The following is a 21,546-nucleotide window of genomic DNA, read 5'->3' as shown; positions in this document are numbered from 1 at the left end:
GCAATGACAGTGGAGGGACGCGTTGGAGGGAGAGAGGAGAACAAAAACATACAGTAACATAAATACTGTATACATAATACAGTATATATATATAATACAGTGTATACAGTAACATTAATACAATATATATATAATATAGTATATACAGTAACATTAATACTGTATAATACAGAATATACAGTAACATTAATACAGTATAATACAGTATATACAGTAACATTGTGAAGGAATCTATGTTTTTCAATGTGTATATAATGTATATATCGGTGGGTGACAGCATCTGCTATTAGATATTAGTTGTAAGAGGACAGTATCAGTCACTATGTCTGGCTCCAGTGAGGCTGCAGACGAGGGCCTGTTATCAGCTGAGCTCTCAAGCAAGCCAAGGTCATTGTATGCAGCGGCACTGGGCTCTCACCTGGTGGTATGGTCACATCGTTTAGTAATATCAACATCGCCGTTGCTATAGCGATTTGGGTGAAAAGTGCCGTTGACATAGTAACTGTTACGAGAGAGAGGTCAACACCGCGAGACTTGAAGACGGTAAGCTGTGGGGTCTTCAGGAGACTAGGCAGATTGAGACACGATGCACAAGCAAGCAGACACGTTGATCAGAGACTTTGAGATCCCTCCTCACCCTCGCTGGGTGGGGGAGGGGAATATGCCACATCATCGCTAGCTTCGGCTAACAGGGGAGGTTTTGGCTATGACGAGGCCCAGAACCATTGGACTAATAGCATAAGAGACGGTGGAGAATAATGAATTAAGACTGTTCAAGGACATTACAGAATTGGTTACATCTGGTACAAGGCTTTGTTTATGGAATAAACAACGTTTTTCCAAGAAAAGTACCACGTTTGCCAGTGTTGAATTCTTCTGATTACAGATTGCATTAACACATTCAGTGCCGACCCCGAGTATAGTCGGGTTAACTCGCCATCGCTTGAGCGCCAATCACGAGTATAGTCGGGTTTTAATTGTTATTTATTTTATTAGCGATATCCATACATTTTCATCCATCCAACCTGATGTTATTGTTGGGAATGGGTCTGAGCTCGCAAAAGGGCAAATACCGCCTCCTATTGTCTCCCGGATGGTATTGCACATCATTGGATTGGATTGGCTGGGGATGTGCATAAAAAAAAACTCCGGTCCAGGTTTTCCTTCTTGGCCATGCAGTATCGTTACAACAGATGGACTGGGGACACTCAGAGCAGCGTGGATTATGTGTTTTGGACTATAATGTTGTATCAATAAACGTGATCAATATTTGGAATGGCGATCAGGAATTGGATTCATCTTTTTGCAGAACATCTGATGTGAGGTAAGGACTCTATGTTACCAGTCTTGGGTTAATCAGATGTTTTTTTCACAGCGATCACAACGTGTGTGTGTGTGCGTGCCGTTGGCGCTGAGCAAAGCATGGATAAGCGATTTTTCAGCCCGCTTCTGTATCGTGCATAAGGACACATATACTATCGATAATCTAGCGTTTATTTGAAAACGATTCATAAATCAGCCGAAAAATGACAACGTGTTTTGTGTATTCCACTAAAGGGCTATTATCGCGTCTTTCTCTGGAATTACTAGAAATCTCCAAAACTATACTCGTGAAAAAACAATCCGTTTCGTACATGTTGACTGCAAGCAAGTCATTGATAAGCGACGGGTGTATTAGACCCATAGCCATAATTTAAGATATATTTTAAGCACTCGCAAATATCCCCGTCCTCCCATTGATTAAAGCACTGGCATGCTAACCCTAATTTGGTCATATAGGCCCGGCGCTGAATGTGTTAACGGGGATGAAACAGTTGTACAGCCAGTATGAGAAGGTCGACTTCGGAGTAAGAGATAAACACAACGCAGAAACTTCACGAACACAGGTGACGAGGTGATACTGGCTGATTCTGATCGAAATCTATCAATTGACACAGTATATATATAATACAGTATATACAGTAACATTGATACAGTATATACAGTAACATTAATACATTATATAATACAGTATATAGAGTAACATTAATACAGTATATATGGTAGAATATAATACAGTAACATTAATACAGTATATAATAGGGTTACTGTAGTAGTATATTCTCTGATAGGGTTAGTAGTATATTCTCTGATAGGGTTAGTAGTATATTCTCTGATAGAGTTAGTAGTATATTCTCTGATAGGGTTAGCAGTATATTCTCTGATATGGTTAGCAGTATATTCTCTGATAGGGTTAGCATTGTATTCTCTGATAGGGTTAGTAGTATATTCTCTGATAGGGTTAGCAGTATATTCTCTGATAGGGTTAGCAGTATATTCTCTGATAGGGTTAGTAGAATATTTTCTGATAGGGTTAGCAGTATATTCTGATAGGGTTACTATATTCTCTGATAGGGTTAGTAGTATATTTGTAAAGGCCAGATGAGTGTTTTTGTTATAGATTATTATTATTATTATTATTATTATTATTATTATTATTATTATTATTATTATTATTATTATTATTATTATTATTATTATTATTATTATTATTATTATTATTATTATTATTATTATTATTATTTCCAATAGAAGGATATGATTTATGGGAATGTTATGATTATCTGTGTAACCAATTGAATGGACTCTGTTGTACTGTGGGTGGATCACCTGTCAGGCGGATCAGCCACAGCGTGGCGGAGATCATAAATGGGTGATAGGAATCAGCTGAGGGGTGTAGCCACGGGGAAAGCATATAATTTTCTGACCGCTTTAGGACGCTTCGGATCGCTTTAGAACATTTTTGATAGTCTTTGAACCATTATAGGAAAATAGGATCGCTTTGATCACCTCTCCCATGTAACCCATACATATTCAAAATAAATCGGATATCTGTGGTATCTGATAACGGAACTCAAGGTGTGGAGACTATAATTTGGATGGAGCGCGTACGGAATCACGTCCCCGACTACCACTAGAAGCGGACCCAGGCAGAGGCCGCTACATTAAGTCAGAAAATTCGCTGTTATTGAAGCCACCCATGGAGAGGCGCACTTCAATAAAGTGACAAGAGGACTCGTCAGGTTGTTGAAAGCCACCCAGGCTAGAGGCGCGCTTCAACAAATGACACCAGGAAGGAAGGAAGGAATCGATCAACCACAGCCAAGCCAGTGAATCATCCCGATTCCCGAGGACATCAATGGAACGTTCGTGAGTAGAATTTATGAATGAAATACAGACTACTACGTACGTTGCGCGCGCACGCGGCGCTGTGGAATATAAAATAATTATAAAGTTGTCTTAAGAATTGGCGGATAAATATAAGCAAGATGTCAGTTTCTGAAACGGATAACATGGATTTGACGGTCGCGGAAATTGAACTGAGACAATTAAGAGCATCACGTAAAGGGAGGCTTGCAGCATGCACCCGCAAACAAAATGAGATTAAACAGATGGTGATATCAAAGGATGAAGAAGGAGTAAAACGTACATGGCATTGTTCAATAAGGCACTCAGTGATTTTAAGATCGCAAATGAGTCTGTACAGTTGTATTTACAGGATGATGATGGTGGAGATGATGAAAGACAATGGTATAAACCAAAAATAGATGGATTCGATACATGGGTTAACGAGATTGAAGATTGGTTGATGGAGGAGTATAAGAAAAAGCAAACTCCAGCCCCAAGTCTAATTGAGTCTGTGGTCCAAAAGTCTCCAGTTGAGACTCAAGATAAGCTGGAAACGGACCTTCAGGCTACAGTAGGCCCAGAGGATAGCATTTCCAGGGCCCCATCAAAATCATCAAAATCATCAAGATCATGCCATTCATCCAGGTTATCTGCCTCCCGTCGAAGGGCTAAAACTGAGCGGGCCATCATTCAGGCAATCTCTAAGCCTAAAGGAAGCTGAATTAGAGGCTGAATTAAATCTAAACAAGGCTAAAGCCAAGCTAACAGAGGCTAAATTACAAGCTGAATTAAGTCTGCAGGAGGCTAAAGCCAGGGCTGAATTAAAGGCTGAGAAGGATAAACTTGACTTTGACACAGACATGGCTGTATCAACGGCCAAACTCAAGGTACTGGATGATTATGAAACATCATCGCAAACCAACTCAGTATCTAGAACCATGAGGTATCCATCTCAAACTTACCAGCCACCCTCTCAAGAGGACGGGTATGTGTACAAGATGCAACCTAGAGGGGATGGTATGAATGAATATGTTGACCAAGCACATGCTCTAGATACCTCAGAAGGACTACCGATATTGTAATCACCGGTAGAGTATGCATCCATAAATACTGTTCCAAAAACCCCTGTGCAAAGACAGCTCTTGGACCAGTATGCATGGGCGCACACACCACAACAGCAACAGCAACAACAACAGCAACAACCACAACAACAACAACAACAGCAGCAACAACAACCGCAACAGCAACAACAGCAACAACCACAACCACAACAACAACAGCAAAAGCAACAGAAACAACAACAGCAACAGCAACCACAACAACGACAACAACAGCAACAGCAACAACAACAGCAACAGCAACAGCAACAACAACCACAACAGCAACAACAACAGCAACAACAACAACAACAACAACAACAACAACAACAACAACAACAACAGCAACAACAGCAACAACCGCAACAGCAACGACAACAGCAACAACAACAACAACAACAACAACAACAGATGCCTCCACAAGCAGTGAGACCCAAACAGCCATATATACAGCCACAACCACCTGTACAGTATCGACCACCACCATATGTGCTACATCAGCCACAACCTTGGCAACAACCACATGCACCATATCAGCATCAGCACCCTGTGCAGCTTCAGCTACAACCATCTGGAGCTAGAGCAGGACAACAGGGTCAAACTCAAACAGACCAGGTTCTATCAAATGTCATGGCAAGACAGAATGACATTACAGATAGAGGAGAGAAGCAGCTTTGGCCACAAACATACCGTCAACCGTCAGTAATGTAGGATCCAAGGCAGATGGCTCTGTAGCTTTTAGAACTCCTTGCTTGTACTGTGCAGGTGATCATTCACTTGAAGCCTGCAGGAGGATAAGAGCTCAGAAACATCTGAACAAAATAGAGTTCTTAACACTTTAATCGCCAATGACGTGTTTAGACGTCATTCCTAGCCATGCTCATTCTGCCGAAGACGCTGTAACTCGTCTTTGATATCAATATTTCAAAAATCTGTGATCGAAATCATATTTCCCCTCCGGGGCCCTGAGATATACTGCAAAGCTCCACTCAACTCTCTAGCGGTTCAAGAGCGCCATCTGGTGGCCGATCGGCAGATCGCCAACAGGAAATGACTCGTTGAACCGGAAGTGCTCATCCATATGTCGTCCGGGCACTCGCTATCGTTAGAGAGACTCCGTCTTGACACAGTGAACATCGATCGGTGCAAATAACTCGAAAAAACAACATGATTTGGACGTATATACTATTATACAACCTGGAAATGGATCGGGCATTTCTCCATCCCATAATAGAAAAAATTCTGTTCCACGCTCATCTGCCAGCGGCGCGAGGAAGCCACGGTGAGTTGCAGCGTTATATTCTAACGTGTTCCATATAAACTGCTATGATGATCATATGACCCACACTGGATGAATCATCTAACGCTGCCCACGGAATTATAAACGACCCCCCGCCCATCCGGTCATCATCAGATGATACGTAGTAACTTCTAGAATTACCTCCAGTTGAAATTTATTATCTGGCACAGATCGCTATCAAACTGTATTTCATCATGCATATAATGCATTTGGGTCTATAAATCACGTTCTGAAGAAAGCTGCAGAAAACGATAAAAACATACTTATACTTTAGACCATATTTTACTATGAATATGTGAATGAAAAGGTATATCGTTGCTACACCCTGAACAATGGATATAGGACATTGAATGGGCCATAATAATGGCAATTTAGCAATATAATTTAAAAAGTTATAGCCCTGCAAAGAAGGGGAACTTCTCCATAGACAAATAGAGCTGGCTAGGGATGGTAAATTATGGATTTGAACCATGGCGATCAAAGCGTTAAAGGTGAAAGGACTTTGTTTTGGTTGTCTCACCAAGGGACATCTCAGTAGGAACTGTAGCCAGCGGATGAGGTGTCAGCATTGCCAGAAAGAACACCTGACTCTGCTACACATAGAAACAAATGACCAAGAAGGACCAGACAAGCAAAAAGTAACAGTCAGGTCTACAACATGGAAGGTGAAAACACCTCAACAGGTGAGGACACCACCCCTGACCAAGAAGACTGTGGGTAGTGCTCTGGTGAGGCTTGGTGAAGATAATGGGGCCGGTAAGGACTGTGCCTTAGCCATCGTGCCAGTTAAAGTGAAGCAGGCTGACGGAAGTAGGTATGTAACTACATATGCCTTCTTGGACCATGGCAGCTCGGCATCCTTTTGCACAGAGAGCCTCATGAGGAAGCTGAATGCTAAGGGCCGGAAAACCTCAATTCTCCTTACAACAATGGCACAAGAGAAACCAGTCCCGGCATATGAGATATCAGGCCTGGAGGTAGGCAACATCGATGACGACACATTTCTTGCACTGCCTACAATTTACACTCAACCAGCAATCCCAGTGTCAAAAGAAAACATCCTTACTCAAGAGGAATTGAAAAGATGGCCCTACCTGAAGGATGTTCACACCACTCAGATTGATGCAGAGGTGGAACTTCTGATTGGAGTCAATACTCCAAGAGCCATGGAACCTTGGCAGGTCATAAACAGTCAGGATGACGGGCCATATGCTGTGAGGACACTCTTGGGATGGGCGGTTTGTGGTCCACTTAACATCAACGCGGTGGATGAGATGGGAAGACCCAAAGCCACAGCAAACAGAATATCAATCGCAAAACTGGAGGACCTGCTTGTGGAACAATACAATCAGGACTTTTCTGAAAAGCACCATGATGAGCAGAATGAACTATCGGTAGAAGACAGAAAGTTCATGAAGATCGCTACCAGTTCGATAACCTTAAAAGATGGTCATTATCACTTGCCACTCCCCTTTCGAAAAGGAGATGTGATGATGCCCAACAACAGACAGGTGGCGACACAATGAGCCATGGGCCTGCAAAAGAAGCTCAGGAAGAATGAAGAGTACCATGCAGAGTACAAAGGCTTCATGGGAGAGGTAATCAAAATGGACTACGCAGAGAAGGTACCTCTTCAAGAGCTAAGCAAAAAAGATGGCCATGTCTGGTACATACCCCATCACGGGGTGTATCACAAAAGAAAGAACAAATTACGAGTGGTGTTTGATTGCACATCATCATTCCAAGGCACATCACTCAATGATGAACTGCTTCAGGGTCCAGACCTGACGAACACACTAATAGGAGTGTTGTTAAGATTCCGTCAAGACGAAGTAGCCTTCATGGCAGACATACAAGGAATGTTCCATCAGGTCAGAGTCCATCCAGATCACATTGACTTTCTGCGATTCTTATGGTGGCCAGATGGCGATATCACCCGGCCGCTGGAGGAGTACAGGATGAAGGTACATCTGTTCGGTGCCATATCTTCACCTAGTTGTTCCAACTTTGCTCTGAGACAGACAGCGGAGGATAACAGTGATCATTACGGCCAAGAAGTCACCAATACCATCAGGTCTAACTTTTACGTTGATGACTGCCTGAAGTCGGTGGAGACAGTAAGCCAAGCCGTCAAGTTGACAGAAGGACTCAGAGAAGAATGTGCAAGAGGTGGATTCAGACTCACCAAATGGGTGAGCAACAGTAAAGAGGTGCTGGCTAATCTCCCTAAAGAGGACAAGGCCAAGCAGAACGTTGAGTTGGATCTTGACTGGGAGAAACCACTCACTGAACGAGCTCTAGGCATCCAATGGAACCTTGAAAGTGACACGTTCAATTTCCGAGTTACCATCAGGAATCGACCTCTAACCGGGAGAGGCATTCTTTCCATCGTATGTTCCATGTATGACCCACTTGGTTTCCTAGCTCCTTATGTGCTCACGGCAAAAATTATTCTTCAAGAGCTCTGCAGGAACAAGTGCGGATGGGATACAGACATTCCGGAGCCACTGGCAAAACGGTGGCAAGAGTGGTTTTCAGACCTGGACAAGCTGTCAGAGCTCAGGATAAACGGGTGCATGAAACCCGCCGGTTTTGGGAAACTGGAAGCTGTTCAACTCCACCACTTCTGTGATGCAAGCGAATCAGGATACGGCACAGTGAGTTACGCAAGGTACACAAATGACCAGCGCGAGATCTACACTGCATTTGTGATGGGAAAAGCAAGGGTAGCCCCTTTGAAACAAGTAACAATCCCTCGGATGGAACTTGCCGCTGCTACTCTGGCTTCCCTTATGGACAGAATGCTCAGAAAAGAGCTACACCTGACACTGAAAGAGTCGGTACTATGGACAGACAGCCAGACAGTCCTAAAATATGTCTACAATGAGAAAAGACGATTTCGGACATTTGTGGCCAATCGCCTCGCCATTATTCAGGACCTCACCACGACATCTCAATGGAGGTACGTGAGCCCGAAGGAGAACCCTGCAGATGAGGCATCAAGAGGTTTGGATGCTGACAGGATGCTCAAGTCAAAGCAATGGTTCAGTGGCCCAGGATTCCTACGGAAGGGAGAAGAGCACTGGCCGAAGAGACCAGAGGAGTTATATGGTTCTGTGCACCAAGATGACCCAGAAGTCAAGAAAGAGGTCTTTGTAAGTAGTGTTACGGTAGAAGAAACGAACCCGACAAGTCAGCTGATTGGGCACTACTCAACCTGGAATCAGTTGACAAGAGCAGCTGCGTGGTTCCTAAAACTAAAACGACTACTTCGAGCCAGGCTCCAAAAGAAGGAGCCAGGTCCTAGCATGGATCAAGCCTCCACCGACTCCATAGTGCAACCTAGCCTGTCAGTAGAGGAATTGACTGAGGCCAGGCATGCAGTCATACGCTACTCTCAAGAGCAGCACTTCAAGGATGAGATAACATCTCTCAGGATGGGAAAATCGGTGAAACTATCCAGCTCCATTTTAAAACTGGATCCACTCCTGGATAATGGATTGCTGAGAGTGGGAGGTAGGCTGAACAAAATGGCCATGCCAGTGGAAGAGAAACACCCACTGATCCTGCCCAAACACACTCGCATATCAAGCTTGATTGTGAGGCAGATCCATGAACAACTGCGACACTCTGGGAGAGGACACACCCTTTCCAGGCTAAAGGAGCGGTACTGGCTACCCTGCGCTAATTCCATGACCAGGAAGGTCATTAGGGAGTGTGTGGTCTGTAGACGTGTACTAGCCAAACCTGGAGTACAGAAAATGTCAGACCTACCCGAGGATCGGATAACACCGGACCTCCCACCTTTTACTCATGTGGGTATTGATTATTTCGGCCCCATAGAGGTAAAGAGAGCACAGAGTACCGTCAAGAGATGGGGTGTCATTTTTACTTGCCTAGTGACACGGGCCGTTCATCTTGATGTGGCACACTTCCTCGATACTGCATCCTGTATAAACGCCATCAGAAGATTCATTTGCAGACTGGGTCCAGTACGCTCCATAAGGACGGATCAAGGGACCAATTTCATTGGTGCCTAGAGAGAGCTAAACCAGGCCCTCAAGCAGCTGGAGCAAACTAAGATTAGCACCATAATCGCGGACTCTGGAGTAAAGTGGATTCTCAATCCCCCCTCTGCAGCCCACTTCGGTGGGGTATGGGAGAGGTTGATCAAGTCGACAAAAAGGATCCTCCAGTCGGTCCTGAAGGAACAGAAGGTGGATGATGAGACTCTCCTCACAGCACTGTGTGAGGTGGAAGCCATTATGAACGATCGCCCACTTACCACGGTGTCCAACGACCCCAAATATTTAGAACCCCTTACACCAAACCACCTACTCCTCTTGAAGGGACAACCTGTTATGCCTCCGGGTGTATTTGAGAAGGAGGATATGTACACCCGCAGAAGGTTGAAACAGGCACAATACCTGGCCGACATCTTCTGGAAACGCTGGGTGAGGGAGTGCTTGCCCATGATGCAGGAAAGATGCAAGTGGCAGACCCAGAAAGAGAACTTCGCCCCTGGTGACTTGGTGGTCATAGTGGACGACACAGCGCCCAGGAATTCCTGGCCGCTTGGACGGATCCTCGAAACCTTTCCGGATAACAAGGGCCTGGTACGAAGTGTCAGGGTGAAGACCAAGACCAATGTGCTACAGAGGCCAATCACTAAGCTTTGCCTACTACTGGAGTCGAAGGAGGATTGCCAGCTATAATGAACACTCACCCGACCATGTTATTTGTTTTGTAATTGTGTAGGCACAATTAGGGGCCGGTGTAAAGGCTAGATGAGTGTTTTTGTTATAGATTATTATTATTATTATTATTATTATTATTATTATTATTATTATTATTATTATTATTATTATTATTATTATTATTATTATTATTATTATTATTATTATTATTATTATTATTTCCAATAGAAGGATATGATTTATAGGAATGTTATGATTATCTGTGTAACCAATTGAATGGACTCTGTTGTACTGTGGGTGGATCACCTGTCAGGCGGATCAGCCACAGCGCGGCGGAGATCATAAATGGGTGATACTGTAGGAATCAGCTGAGGGGTGTAGCCACGGGGAAAGCATATAATTTTCTGACCGCTTTAGGACGCTTCGGATCGCTTTAGAACATTTTTGATAGTCTTTGAACCATTATAGGAAAATAGGATCGCTTTGATCACCTCTCCCATGTAACCCATACATATTCAAAATAAATCGGATATCTGTGGTATCTGATAACGGAACTCAAGGTGTGGAGACTATTATTTGGATGGAGCGCGTACGGAATCACGTCCCCGACTACCACTAGAAGCGGACCCAGGCAGAGGCCGCTACAATATTCTCTGATAGGGTTAGCAGTATATTCTCTGATAGGGTTAGCATTATATTCTCTGATAGGGTTAGTAGTATATTCTGATATGGTTAGTAGAATATTTTCTGATAGGGTTAGCAGTATATTCTGATAGGGTTACTATATTCTCTGATAGGGTTAGTAGTATATTCTCTGATAGGGTTAGCAGTATATTCTCTGATAGGGTTAGCATTATATTCTCTGATAGGGTTAGTAGTATATTCTGATATGGTTAGTAGTATATTCTCTGATAGGGTTAGTAGTATATTCTCTGATAGGGTTAGTAGTATATTCTCTGATAGTTAGCAGTATATTCTCTGATAGGGTTAGTAGTATATTCTCTGATAGGGTTAGTAGTACAGTATATTCTGATAGGGTTAGTAGTATATTCTATGATAGGGTTAGTAGTATATTCTATGATAGGGTTAGCAGTATATTCTCTGATAGGGTTAGTAGTATATTCTGATAGGGTTAGTAGTATATTCTAGTAGTATATTCTTCGATGCCCTGTCTGCATTAACATCCCACAGCAGTAGCTGTATCTGTGCTGCACGCTGTAGAAAATAAGCACCTTAACCGTGTAGGTCTTCACCCTGCTGACTCAAACCACACAGGACCTACAGCTTGTCTGTGATACACACTGTGGACCGCTATGCAAATATGCATTGAGACTTAGTGGATGTGTTGGCAAATATGTGTGTGTGTGTGTGTGTGTGTGTGTGTGTGTGTGTGTGTGTGTGTGTGTGTGTGTGTGTGTGTGTGTGTGTGTGTGTGTGTGTGTGTGTGTGTGTGTGTGTGTGTGTGTGTGTGTGTGTGTGTGTGTGTGTGTGTGTGTGTGTGTGTGTGTGTGTGTGTGTGTGTGTGTGTGTGTGTGTGTGTGTGTGTGTGTGTGCGTGCGTGCGTGCGTGCGTGCGTGCGTGCGTGTGTGCGTGTGTGCGTGTGTGATAGATGATGAACAGAACAGGACAAGGTCATTCTTGTCCGATTTGACTTTGTGTGCGTGTGTGTCTCTCTCTGGTGGCCAGTACAACAGATCTATAACCAGCAGATTATTCTCCCGTTTTCTTTTTCATTATTTTCTCCCCCTTCTCCTCTCCGTCAGTTTAATCGAGACAATCCACAGCGTAATTGCGCCACACCTTGATTGGGAAGAATCTCGAGAGGAGCTACTGCAAAGCTGTGACATGAACAATGATCAATCAATGATCTTGAATGCAAGTGAAGGATAGGGGTAATTCAAGTACCCCGAGTTGATGTGAATTTTCATTAGGGTGTGATTATAGTAGATGCCCTGTGTGTATGTGTGTGTATGTGCGTAGTATGTAGTATATAAACATTGTATGGCCTCATACGGTAAAAGCCCCATTCATTGTCTATGGAGCAGCCCCAGATTTCACATCCCAGTGGCATCACGATTGGAGTGATCTCTCTCTGATTTCTAGCTTTAGGATACAGTGGTGAGTGTTCACAAATACTGACTCAACTGTCCTGGAGCCCTAACCTGAAGACCAGCAAGCAATCCAATGATGCTGGGCATCCGCAAGTTATTTTCATGAAAGAAGTTAACATCATTAATAATTTTGGTTGCATACAGACATGCACATGTGTGTGTGTGTGTTCCTATGGTACCTGTTAGCCCCTGGCAGCCGGGTCAGATAGCCAGCCTGCTCAGAAGATGCTCCTCTCAGTGTTGACTGAGAATCAGCTGCTTTCTGCGATACGTTCCTGGGCACCCGTTCTCCATCTGGCCCTGGGGCTCCTACCACTTCCTCCAGCCTCCTCTGGTCCTCACGGAACTCCACAGAGCCAGCTCCACCTACACACAAACACAACAGTTCCCGTTGTTTCAGTTTGGTCAAACATTGCACAGATAAGACTCTAATCCTGGACTTCCAGTTTGCGACATTCAGGTGAGCAGCCACATGAAAGAGCTCCCGGTCAATGAATATAAAAAAAAATAAGATTGGAGGACAAAAGAAAGAAGGAAGAATGCACACGAGGACAAATGAAAGAAAAGCAACCCCAGATGAAGTAAATACACCGATGGAAAAGACTCAACACGAGGCAACAGGTAGAACAAGCTAGCGGGACGCTGAATGTCAGTGCAGAGAAGCTACAGGCTAACATACAAACTAGCTTACAAGCTAACATAGAGGCTAACCAGGCCACCACGCAGATTGGATTAGAAGCAATGCAGAGCATACAATGTAACATTGAAAAATCCAACGGAGGTGGCAATGAAGCGTCGGAGCTATGTAGAAATAAAGAAAATTCAGAAAAAGAAAGGAATCAGGTCCCAACAACGTGCAGGAGGCGACGAGGGACATGGCGCAGAGAGGATGGAAGGTGCCGGGAGACAGGGGTGCAGTCGTAATATCAGAAGTGCCTGTACTCTGTTTAAATGACGCCACGTGCACGTGCGCTCTCTTGCGTGCACATACATGTTACCTTGCGTGCGCACAGAACAGATGATTATTATGCATAAATAGTAGTGTTGAATATAGAGGGTGTATGTATGGTTGTAACTGACTGTAATTGCTCTCTACTGCCCTCATGACTGCATGTATATCTGTGTCCACTGGAGGGCGCTGTAGACGGAGCGTCTACTGTCTACACCAGGTTGGGACTATATAAACCTTGGTTCCCTCCTACTGTTCCTTCTTCTCACTTCTGCCCCTCTCGGAGAGGAGATCATATGTGCTGCTGTATTATGAGACTACATGATGAATAAACCGCTGCCAGCAGAGCAAGGCCAAAGATAGAATACCATGCCTCTTGTATACATTATTGTCGCCCCATTGCCAAATCTGTTAACAGGTTATGGGCCCAGATCTCGCAGGGGTGAAATACTAAAGGTAGTTTGCTTAGCTGACGTGTAGGCCAGAGCAGCACCGGGAGTACCGCGTGGCTAGATACTAGGCCAACGGAGCTTAAGCTACACCAACCACCTACCAACAAGAAAGAGGATGGCGACCAAGGGAAGAAGCAAGTGGCCCACATTTAACGGGAACGCGGAAGGATATGAGCTCTGGGAAGAGCGCATGCTATGTTGCATGCACAGCGCGGGACTCAAGGCGGTGATCCTGGCGGCCCCCGCGGGGCCACTGACGGCGGAGGACCAAGCACAAGACGACAAACTAAACGCGGACACATACTGTGAGTTGGCGCCGCTGATCGACGATACGAGCTTGGGACTAATATTTCGCGACACGAAGGACAAAGGCAGAGAAAGCCTGGGAGTGTTGAGGGAGCATTACATCGGACGGGGAAGGCCCCGAGTAGTGTCCCTCTACGTAACGTTAACGGCCCTGAAGAAGGGGCACACAGAGACTATGACAGAATACATCATCCGAGCTGGGCAGATCATGACGGTGCTCAAGAGTGCAGGAGAGGCACCAGGAGAGGGGCTAATGATGGCAATGGTGATGAGAGGACTGCCGGAGTTATACAGGCCGTTCGCGTTACTGGTTACCCATGGTTCAACGGACATGACATTGGGGCAGTTCAAAGCCAAGCTGCGGAACTTTGAGGCTTCAGAGGATATCCACCCAGACGTCGCGGAAGCGGGGGGGATAGCACTGAAAGCCCGAGCGACACAGAAAGAAAGGGCCAGGCCCACGACGGAGCTGACGTGTTGGCGATGCGGAGAGAACGGGCATCGGAGAGATAACTGCAACAGGACAGTCTGGTGCAACTTCTGCAGATCATCGGGGCACACAGACAAAGAGTGCCGAAAGAAACGAGACCAGAGCGCCCGATACGCACATGGGCAAGATGTCGGCCAGAGACGAGGCGGCGCACATGGACAAGATGGCGGCGACAGACGAGACCGCGACTACAAACAAGATGGCGGCGCTGGACGAGATTGCGGCCGCGGCCAAGATGGCGACTGTGGACGAGATGGCGACTACAGACAAGATGGCGGCAACAGAGATCGTGTGACGGGTCGAGATGACGCACGAAGAGCGGCGGGACGAGAGGATTTCGTCTTCGGGGCGCGGACTACAGGCGTCACCCGGCCAACACAGCACCGGCAGCTCCCGAGGAGGGGGTTGATCGTAGATACAGGTGCATCATCTTCGATAAATCCTTCGAGCCGGATTCACAGCATGGAGCTGGCAGACGGGAAGCGCACCTATGGGTTGGCGCAAGGGAGAGGAGACGCACAGGTACGCCTTATAGACAGTAAGGGACGCCGGTGTACAGTGACATTAAATAATGCTTTATATATACCCTCGTTCCCACAAGAACTATTCTCAGTCAAATCTGCTACTGCTAACGGCGCCGAAGTGTTCTTCAGTGAAGGTAAAGATGTTCTTGTAGAACGTGATGGTACGCGGTTTAATATCGACACATATGGGAGAATGTATTACTTACAAACGGAGTGCAATAATAATGACAAATGTAATGTTAGCCATGACATCCAGACGTGGCATGAAATTATGGGTCATTGTAATCACGAGGATTTGCTAAAGCTACAAGCAGTGACAGACGGTATGCACATTAAAGGTGAGAGGCATAGACCTGACAAAGAATGTGAAGTTTGCATAAGAGGGAAGTTTACTCAAACAAGGAACAGGGGCCCCACGGAGAAAGTAAAGAGACCGCTGGAGCTAGTTAACACCGACCTAGCCGTCCAGTAAGGAACGAGTCCATAGGTGGCTTTACCTACGTACAGTCCTTTACAGATGTGGGTACAGGCGTAGTGTTAGTCTATTTCCTCAAAGCAAAGAGTGATGCGCTCCAAGCCACGGAAAAGTTCCTTGCCGATGTAGCCCCCTATGGGGAAGTAAAATGTTTGAGATCAGACAACGGGACCGAGTTCACGAACAGAGAGTTCCAATCACTGCTAATAAAGAACAGGATCAGACACAAGACGTCATGTCCCTACTCCCCACACCAGAACGGGGTAGCAGAGAGGGAATGGCGCACCCTTTTTGAAATGGCCAGGTGTAAGCTAGATGATAGTAACATACCGAAGAGCCTGTGGCATTATGCGGTACAAGAAGCTGCTTACACCAGAAACAGGTGTTTTAATAAACACACGGGCACCACCCCATATACAGCAATGACTGGGAAAAGATGTAATCTAGCCAGAATGCACAAATTCGGATCAGTGTGCTATACTTACCAGCAGGACAGAGGCAAGCTTGAGTCCAGATGTGAAAACGGATTCTTTGTAGGACACGACAGAGGGAGCCCAGCACTCCTAGTCTACTATCCCGGTAAAGGGAAGGTGCAAAAGCACAGACTAGTGAAATTTGTCACCAAGACAACGTGCGAAATCGAGACACAGACAGAGGAGCCATGGCTGGACTCCGGGGTAAGGTATGGGGGGACAGAGACACCCCCGCCTAGCGTACTGAGCACAGGCGTGCAAGCAGACAGCCAGCCACCCCCAGAGGGCGATGACAAGGAGCACCCGAGGGTGACGTCAAGTGCCCCAAGCAGTGGGAGGTATCCCTCAAGGGAACACAAACCCCCAAAATACCTGATAGATTATGCCCGGAGAGGGAGTGACGAGGATGACAGTACACTCGCCGATATTGACTACTGCTACAGAGTGGTGTGTGGCGTGCCTCAGTCCTTTAAGAAAGCCATAGTGTCCCCAGAGTCGAGTAAGTGGGAGAGAGCAATGGACGAGGAGATGAGGTCCTTAGAGGACAACCACACTTTTACTCTCACACAATTGCCAGAGGGCAGATAGACAGTGGGAGGAAAATGGGTGTACTCAATCAAGGAAGGGATCGAAGGCCACGAAAAGTACAAAGCGAGATTTGTAGCTAAAGGTTTCAGCCAGAGGGAGGGGATAGACTATGGTGAAACATTTTCCCCCATCGCCAACCTGACCAGTGTAAGGGTAGTGGTTCAGAAAGCAGCTGAGGACAATCTGATTCTACATCAGATGGATGTGAAGACAGCCTATCTGCACGCACCCATAGATAGGGAGATATATATGGAACAACCTGAAGGTTATGAAAAGAAAGGGGAAAAGCTAGTGTGCAGGCTAGAAAAATCCATTTACGGCCTGAAACAGTCTGGGCGAAATTGGAACGAGATGCTCCACACATCAATGATCACTTCCTACAGAATCCAGTAGACCCCTGTGTTTACTCAAGGGAGTCAAAAGAGTCAGGGAAAGTGATAATCGTCATTTGGGTGGATGATTTGATCATCGCAGCAGACAACACCAGGAACCTAGATCAGGTGAAAGGTATGCTCTCCACCAGATTCAAAATGAAAGACCTTGGCAGGTTAAAGCATTTCCTAGGTATGGACTTTGAGCAGTCGGAAAATTGTGTAACAGTATCTCAGAAGAGATATGTGGAAAAGATCCTGAAACGTTTTGACATGCAGGAATGTAGAACAAGGTTAACACCATGTGATCAGAAACTTGATTACCAAGAGGATGCTCAGAAACTGACAGATGTAAAAATGTACAGGGAAGCCGTGGGTAGCCTCATCTACTTAACAACATGTACCCGCCCTGACCTGTGTTTTGTAGTGAGTAAGTTGTCACAGCATTTCGCTGATCCCACAGAGGAACACTGGATCACAGTAAAACATGTTTTTCGTTATCTAAAAGGTACAGTAGATAAACTACTTTGTTTCAGAAAGAACAGCGAAGGCCTAGGGCTTAAAGCCTACAGTGATGCAGATTGGGCTGCTGACACCACAGATAGAAGGAGTACAACTGGATACTGTGTTAGTTTAAACACAAACAGCTCACTGGTTTCATGGAAAACAAAGAAGCAGCCCACAGTAGCACTGTCAACTTGTGAAGCCGAGTACATGGCTCTGGCCATGACGATACAGGAGTGTATTTACCTAGAACAACTGCTCGGAGGGATGGATAACTATGTATATAAGAAACGGGCCACTCTCTGTAGTCTGCTACGGTCTTGTGCGGTGCTATTCCCAAACCAGGAGGTGATATTGCCAGTCAGGATGCTCTCTATTGTACATGAGTAGAAGTTCTTAAGGATCTTCTGACTGACTTGGAACTTCCTTAGGCGCCTGAGGAAGTAGAGGCGTTGCCGTGCCTTCTTCACAACACTGTCAATGTGTGTGGTCCATGTCAAGTCCTTGGATATGTGGACTCCGAGGTACTTAAAACTGTTCACTCTCTCAACCGGTGCCCCGTCGATGCTGAGGGGGCTGTAGTCCCTGACCCCCAACCTCCTAAAGTCCACAATCATCTCCTTTGTTTAGCTGATGTTCAGGGAGAGGCTGTTCTCTTGACACCATCCCGCCAGGACCTTGACCTCTTCCAGGTAGGCCCTCTTGTCGTTTGCAGAGATCAGGCCCACCACTACTGTGTCGTCAGCAAATTTGATGATTGTGTTGTTGTTCCGCTGTGCCACACAGTCATGTGTGTACAGGGAGTAGAGGAGGGGGCTCAGAACACAGCCCTGGGGGGCCCCTATGTTGAGGGTGATGGATGAGGAGGTGCAGTTGCCTGCTCTCACCACCTGGGGTCTGCCCGTCAGGAAGTCCAAGACCCATCATAAAGGAAATCCAAGCCCTGAACCTCCCCCCTCCCCCTTTTTCTCATTAACTCTGCCATCTGTCTTGCAGCATCTCTCCATTCTTAATATAACAAATGCCATTTCAAGCTGATTATAGGTGTGAAACAAATAATTGTGACATGGTGTGAAGCAGTTAAATAGATATTCGCTGCCTTATATGAATGGTACTGGTAACAATGATGCGTGCAACATGCAATGTAGCCTATGCACTGGCACTATTTGAAGCCTATGCGCATGGGAGATTTAAAGGAAAACTCCAACATTTTGGGAAATTAGCTTATTTAACATCTTCCCTGGAGTTAGACAAGAAGATACATACCTTTTTTGTCTCTGTGCGTGCATTTAGCTTAGGGAACAGTCGCTCCGTTAGCATAGCTTAGCTTCATCACTGGAAGTGGGGGGGGTTTATAGCGTGACGTTCCCTACAGTGCCCTACAGTCACCAAATACACTCCAAATACAACTCCAAAACGTTCCTGTAAACATGTTGTGACCTGAGTATTTACCACGCGGAGAAAAAAAATTGTTGAATTCGACAATTACAGATATAGTCGGAATTTTTTTTTGCCGAATGACTCCTCTCTGAACGCAGTCATTGATTTCTACGTGGAAGCCGTGTTTGTTTACATTCTCATTCATTCAAAGGATCCGAACCGATTGAAGTTTATGGATACCATGACTTAAAATCCTCTTACCTTGACGATTAAAAGCCTCCTCAATTTAGAAAACAGTAATCCAATGGCTGGTATTGATAATATACTACTAACTACTGCACGCTAGGAACTAACCCGAGCTAACACAGAACCGGACGGTCACTAAAGCAAATATAATGATTTCCTTTCTGGGGGGTTTCAAAATAAAAGAGCGACGTCTATAGCAGCGGAATACGTTTATTTTTTACATTATCTAATGTTAACATGAACCTAAACTAACTTTAGGTTAGTTGTAACGTTAGTTTAGGTTCGTGTTAACGTTAGATAATGTACAAAATAAACAAAATTATTTTTTATTTCTCCACATGGTAAATACACAGGTCACAACATGTTTACAGGAACGTTTTGGAGTTGTATTTGGAGTGTATTTGGTGACTGTAGGGCACTGTAGGGAACGTCAGGCTATAAAACCCCCCCACTTCCAGTGATGAAGCTAAGCTACGCTAACGGAGTGACTGTTCCCTAAGCTAAATGCACGCACAGAGACAAAAAAGGTATGTATCTTCTTGTCTAACTCCAGGGAAGATGTTAAATAAGCTAATTTCCCAAAATGTTGGAGTTTTCCTTTAAGAGGGAAAGGGTCTTTAAGGACCACAAGGATCTCTTGGCTCATGATGATGACTGGCTAATATGCCGATTTAAATTCCCAAGAGCCATTTCTCTTGACCACTATTGGGTTCATGGCAACCGGTACGTTCCAGACAGAACTGGCCGAGGGGGATCTCGCAACCATCCCTCAGCTCCACCATGCCGGTTGTCTTGGAGGCATAATTAATCTCACAAGTCGGTACATTAGGTTTCCTTACACCGTGGGTGAACACGTTAATATTAAAAGGCAATTTGCAGCAATGTCCAGTTTCCCAAACGTAATCAGCGCATGTTAGAATATTAGTATGTATTTTATAGCACAGTGTACAATTGATCTGCCAACACTTCTCATCAAACTCTCACACACAGATGTGCTATATAAGGGTGTCTGCTCCAATAATAGCATATAAATGGGTATTATAGCACAGATGTCCACCCACCTACTTACTGTATATCATGAATAGTTCAAATATATATATATACCATCTTAATACATATTTACACACCTAACTATAAACCTAATAAATATTGATGTAAGATATGTATTGGTATTTATTAGGTTTATAGTTGGGTGTGTAAATATTAATTAATTATTATTTGTTATGAACTAATAATAGGTGCGTGAACCCCGGGGAACTGAGGACAATCAGAGGCACGTTTTGTGACACAGACATATTTCAATGTTACTGCTTAGCATGAATCTTACGTTATACTTCTTCAATTACCATATGTTGCTTCTAATGAGTCCTAAATAAAAGTGCATTATTTGCTTGTTCACAGACGAACGACAAGGTGGAACAACCCAGCGTGCCTGCTGTGAAACACCAGTTACACCACACCCAAACCAACTGCAATACACAAACAATCAATACATACGTTTGTTATAATACCATGTGCGTTTATTTAACCATTTAAGTCTAGTAATAATATTCACTATTTACTAGAGATCTAGTAACGGCGTCGTTATAGCGCAATGGTGGTGTAAATTTCATACTTCATTGTGCCATGATTTGACATAGGGAACATCTTGATGTTTGATATCTGTTCTAAATGAAACCAGATAAACCTGAATAAGAGAGTGATTATGTCTCTGACCTGTTTCCTTATAATCATTCAAGCCTGCATGTGTGGAAATACTGGCATTGCTTAGTCTAATTAAAGCACATTTCTATCTGTGCATAATGACTGCTTTAGTGCTGTTGGAGACAGCTCTATAAACCTGGGGAGTGAGGTTCCACTGTGATATATAGACCTGGGGAGTGAGGTTCCACTGTGAGGTCATTTATATGCCTGGCATTCTATATTCTATAATACTATTTCAAATTGCATGTGTCCAGATGGCAGAATTCAGTACTGTATCTACAAAACATTCTGTTTAATCATCTTCCCTTTATTAATTTGCTTAGGTCAAGAAGGTGCTGAACAGTGGCAGTTTTTCAAGTCTGGTCATTGTTAGCATGGTGTTATTCACTGTCAAAGATGCAAAAATCATAATTTATATTCTCCTTTGTTTCATCACAATTTACTCGTAACTAGTTACTAGTAGTAACAGACACAATATTTCTGACACTGGGAATACATTCCATGAGATCCATAGATGTCCCTAGATACCAAGAACATGCAAATGGACCTTGTAGAAGTGGAGCAATCTTCCATTTACTTAGGTATGAATTTTCAGAAAATAGGGCTAGGGTTTAACAGGTTAATCGTACTTCTAGACAGTAGCTTCAAATGATGGAGCTTAATAGTATTTCTAGAGAGTAGCTTCATATCAAAACTTTATTAGCAGATTGC

At 44.5% G+C, this 21,546-nt stretch overlaps 1 protein-coding gene across 1 annotated transcript in view; it reads right to left on the bottom strand.

The window, feature by feature from the left end:
* Positions 1–12,402: 12,402 nt before the first annotated feature.
* ttc24 (tetratricopeptide repeat domain 24) overlaps positions 12,403–21,546 on the bottom strand; it is a gene marked incomplete at its 3' end in the record, with an annotated part of 161,183 nt that continues 152,039 nt past the window's right edge. Inside the window, exons 11-12 of the mRNA XM_084336601.1 lie at positions 12,553–12,739; positions 12,403–12,424 (exon numbers count right to left, since the gene is read on the bottom strand). Coding sequence (XP_084192727.1) covers positions 12,403–12,424; positions 12,553–12,739 — 209 coding nt within the window. The remainder of the gene's footprint in view (positions 12,425–12,552; positions 12,740–21,546) is intronic.

This window comes from Notolepis coatsorum (genome assembly GCF_963971535.1).
Source record: "Notolepis coatsorum genome assembly, chromosome: 19".
Lineage (NCBI taxonomy): Eukaryota > Metazoa > Chordata > Actinopteri > Aulopiformes > Paralepididae > Notolepis > Notolepis coatsorum.
This window is presented reverse-complemented; position numbering and strand designations above follow the sequence as displayed.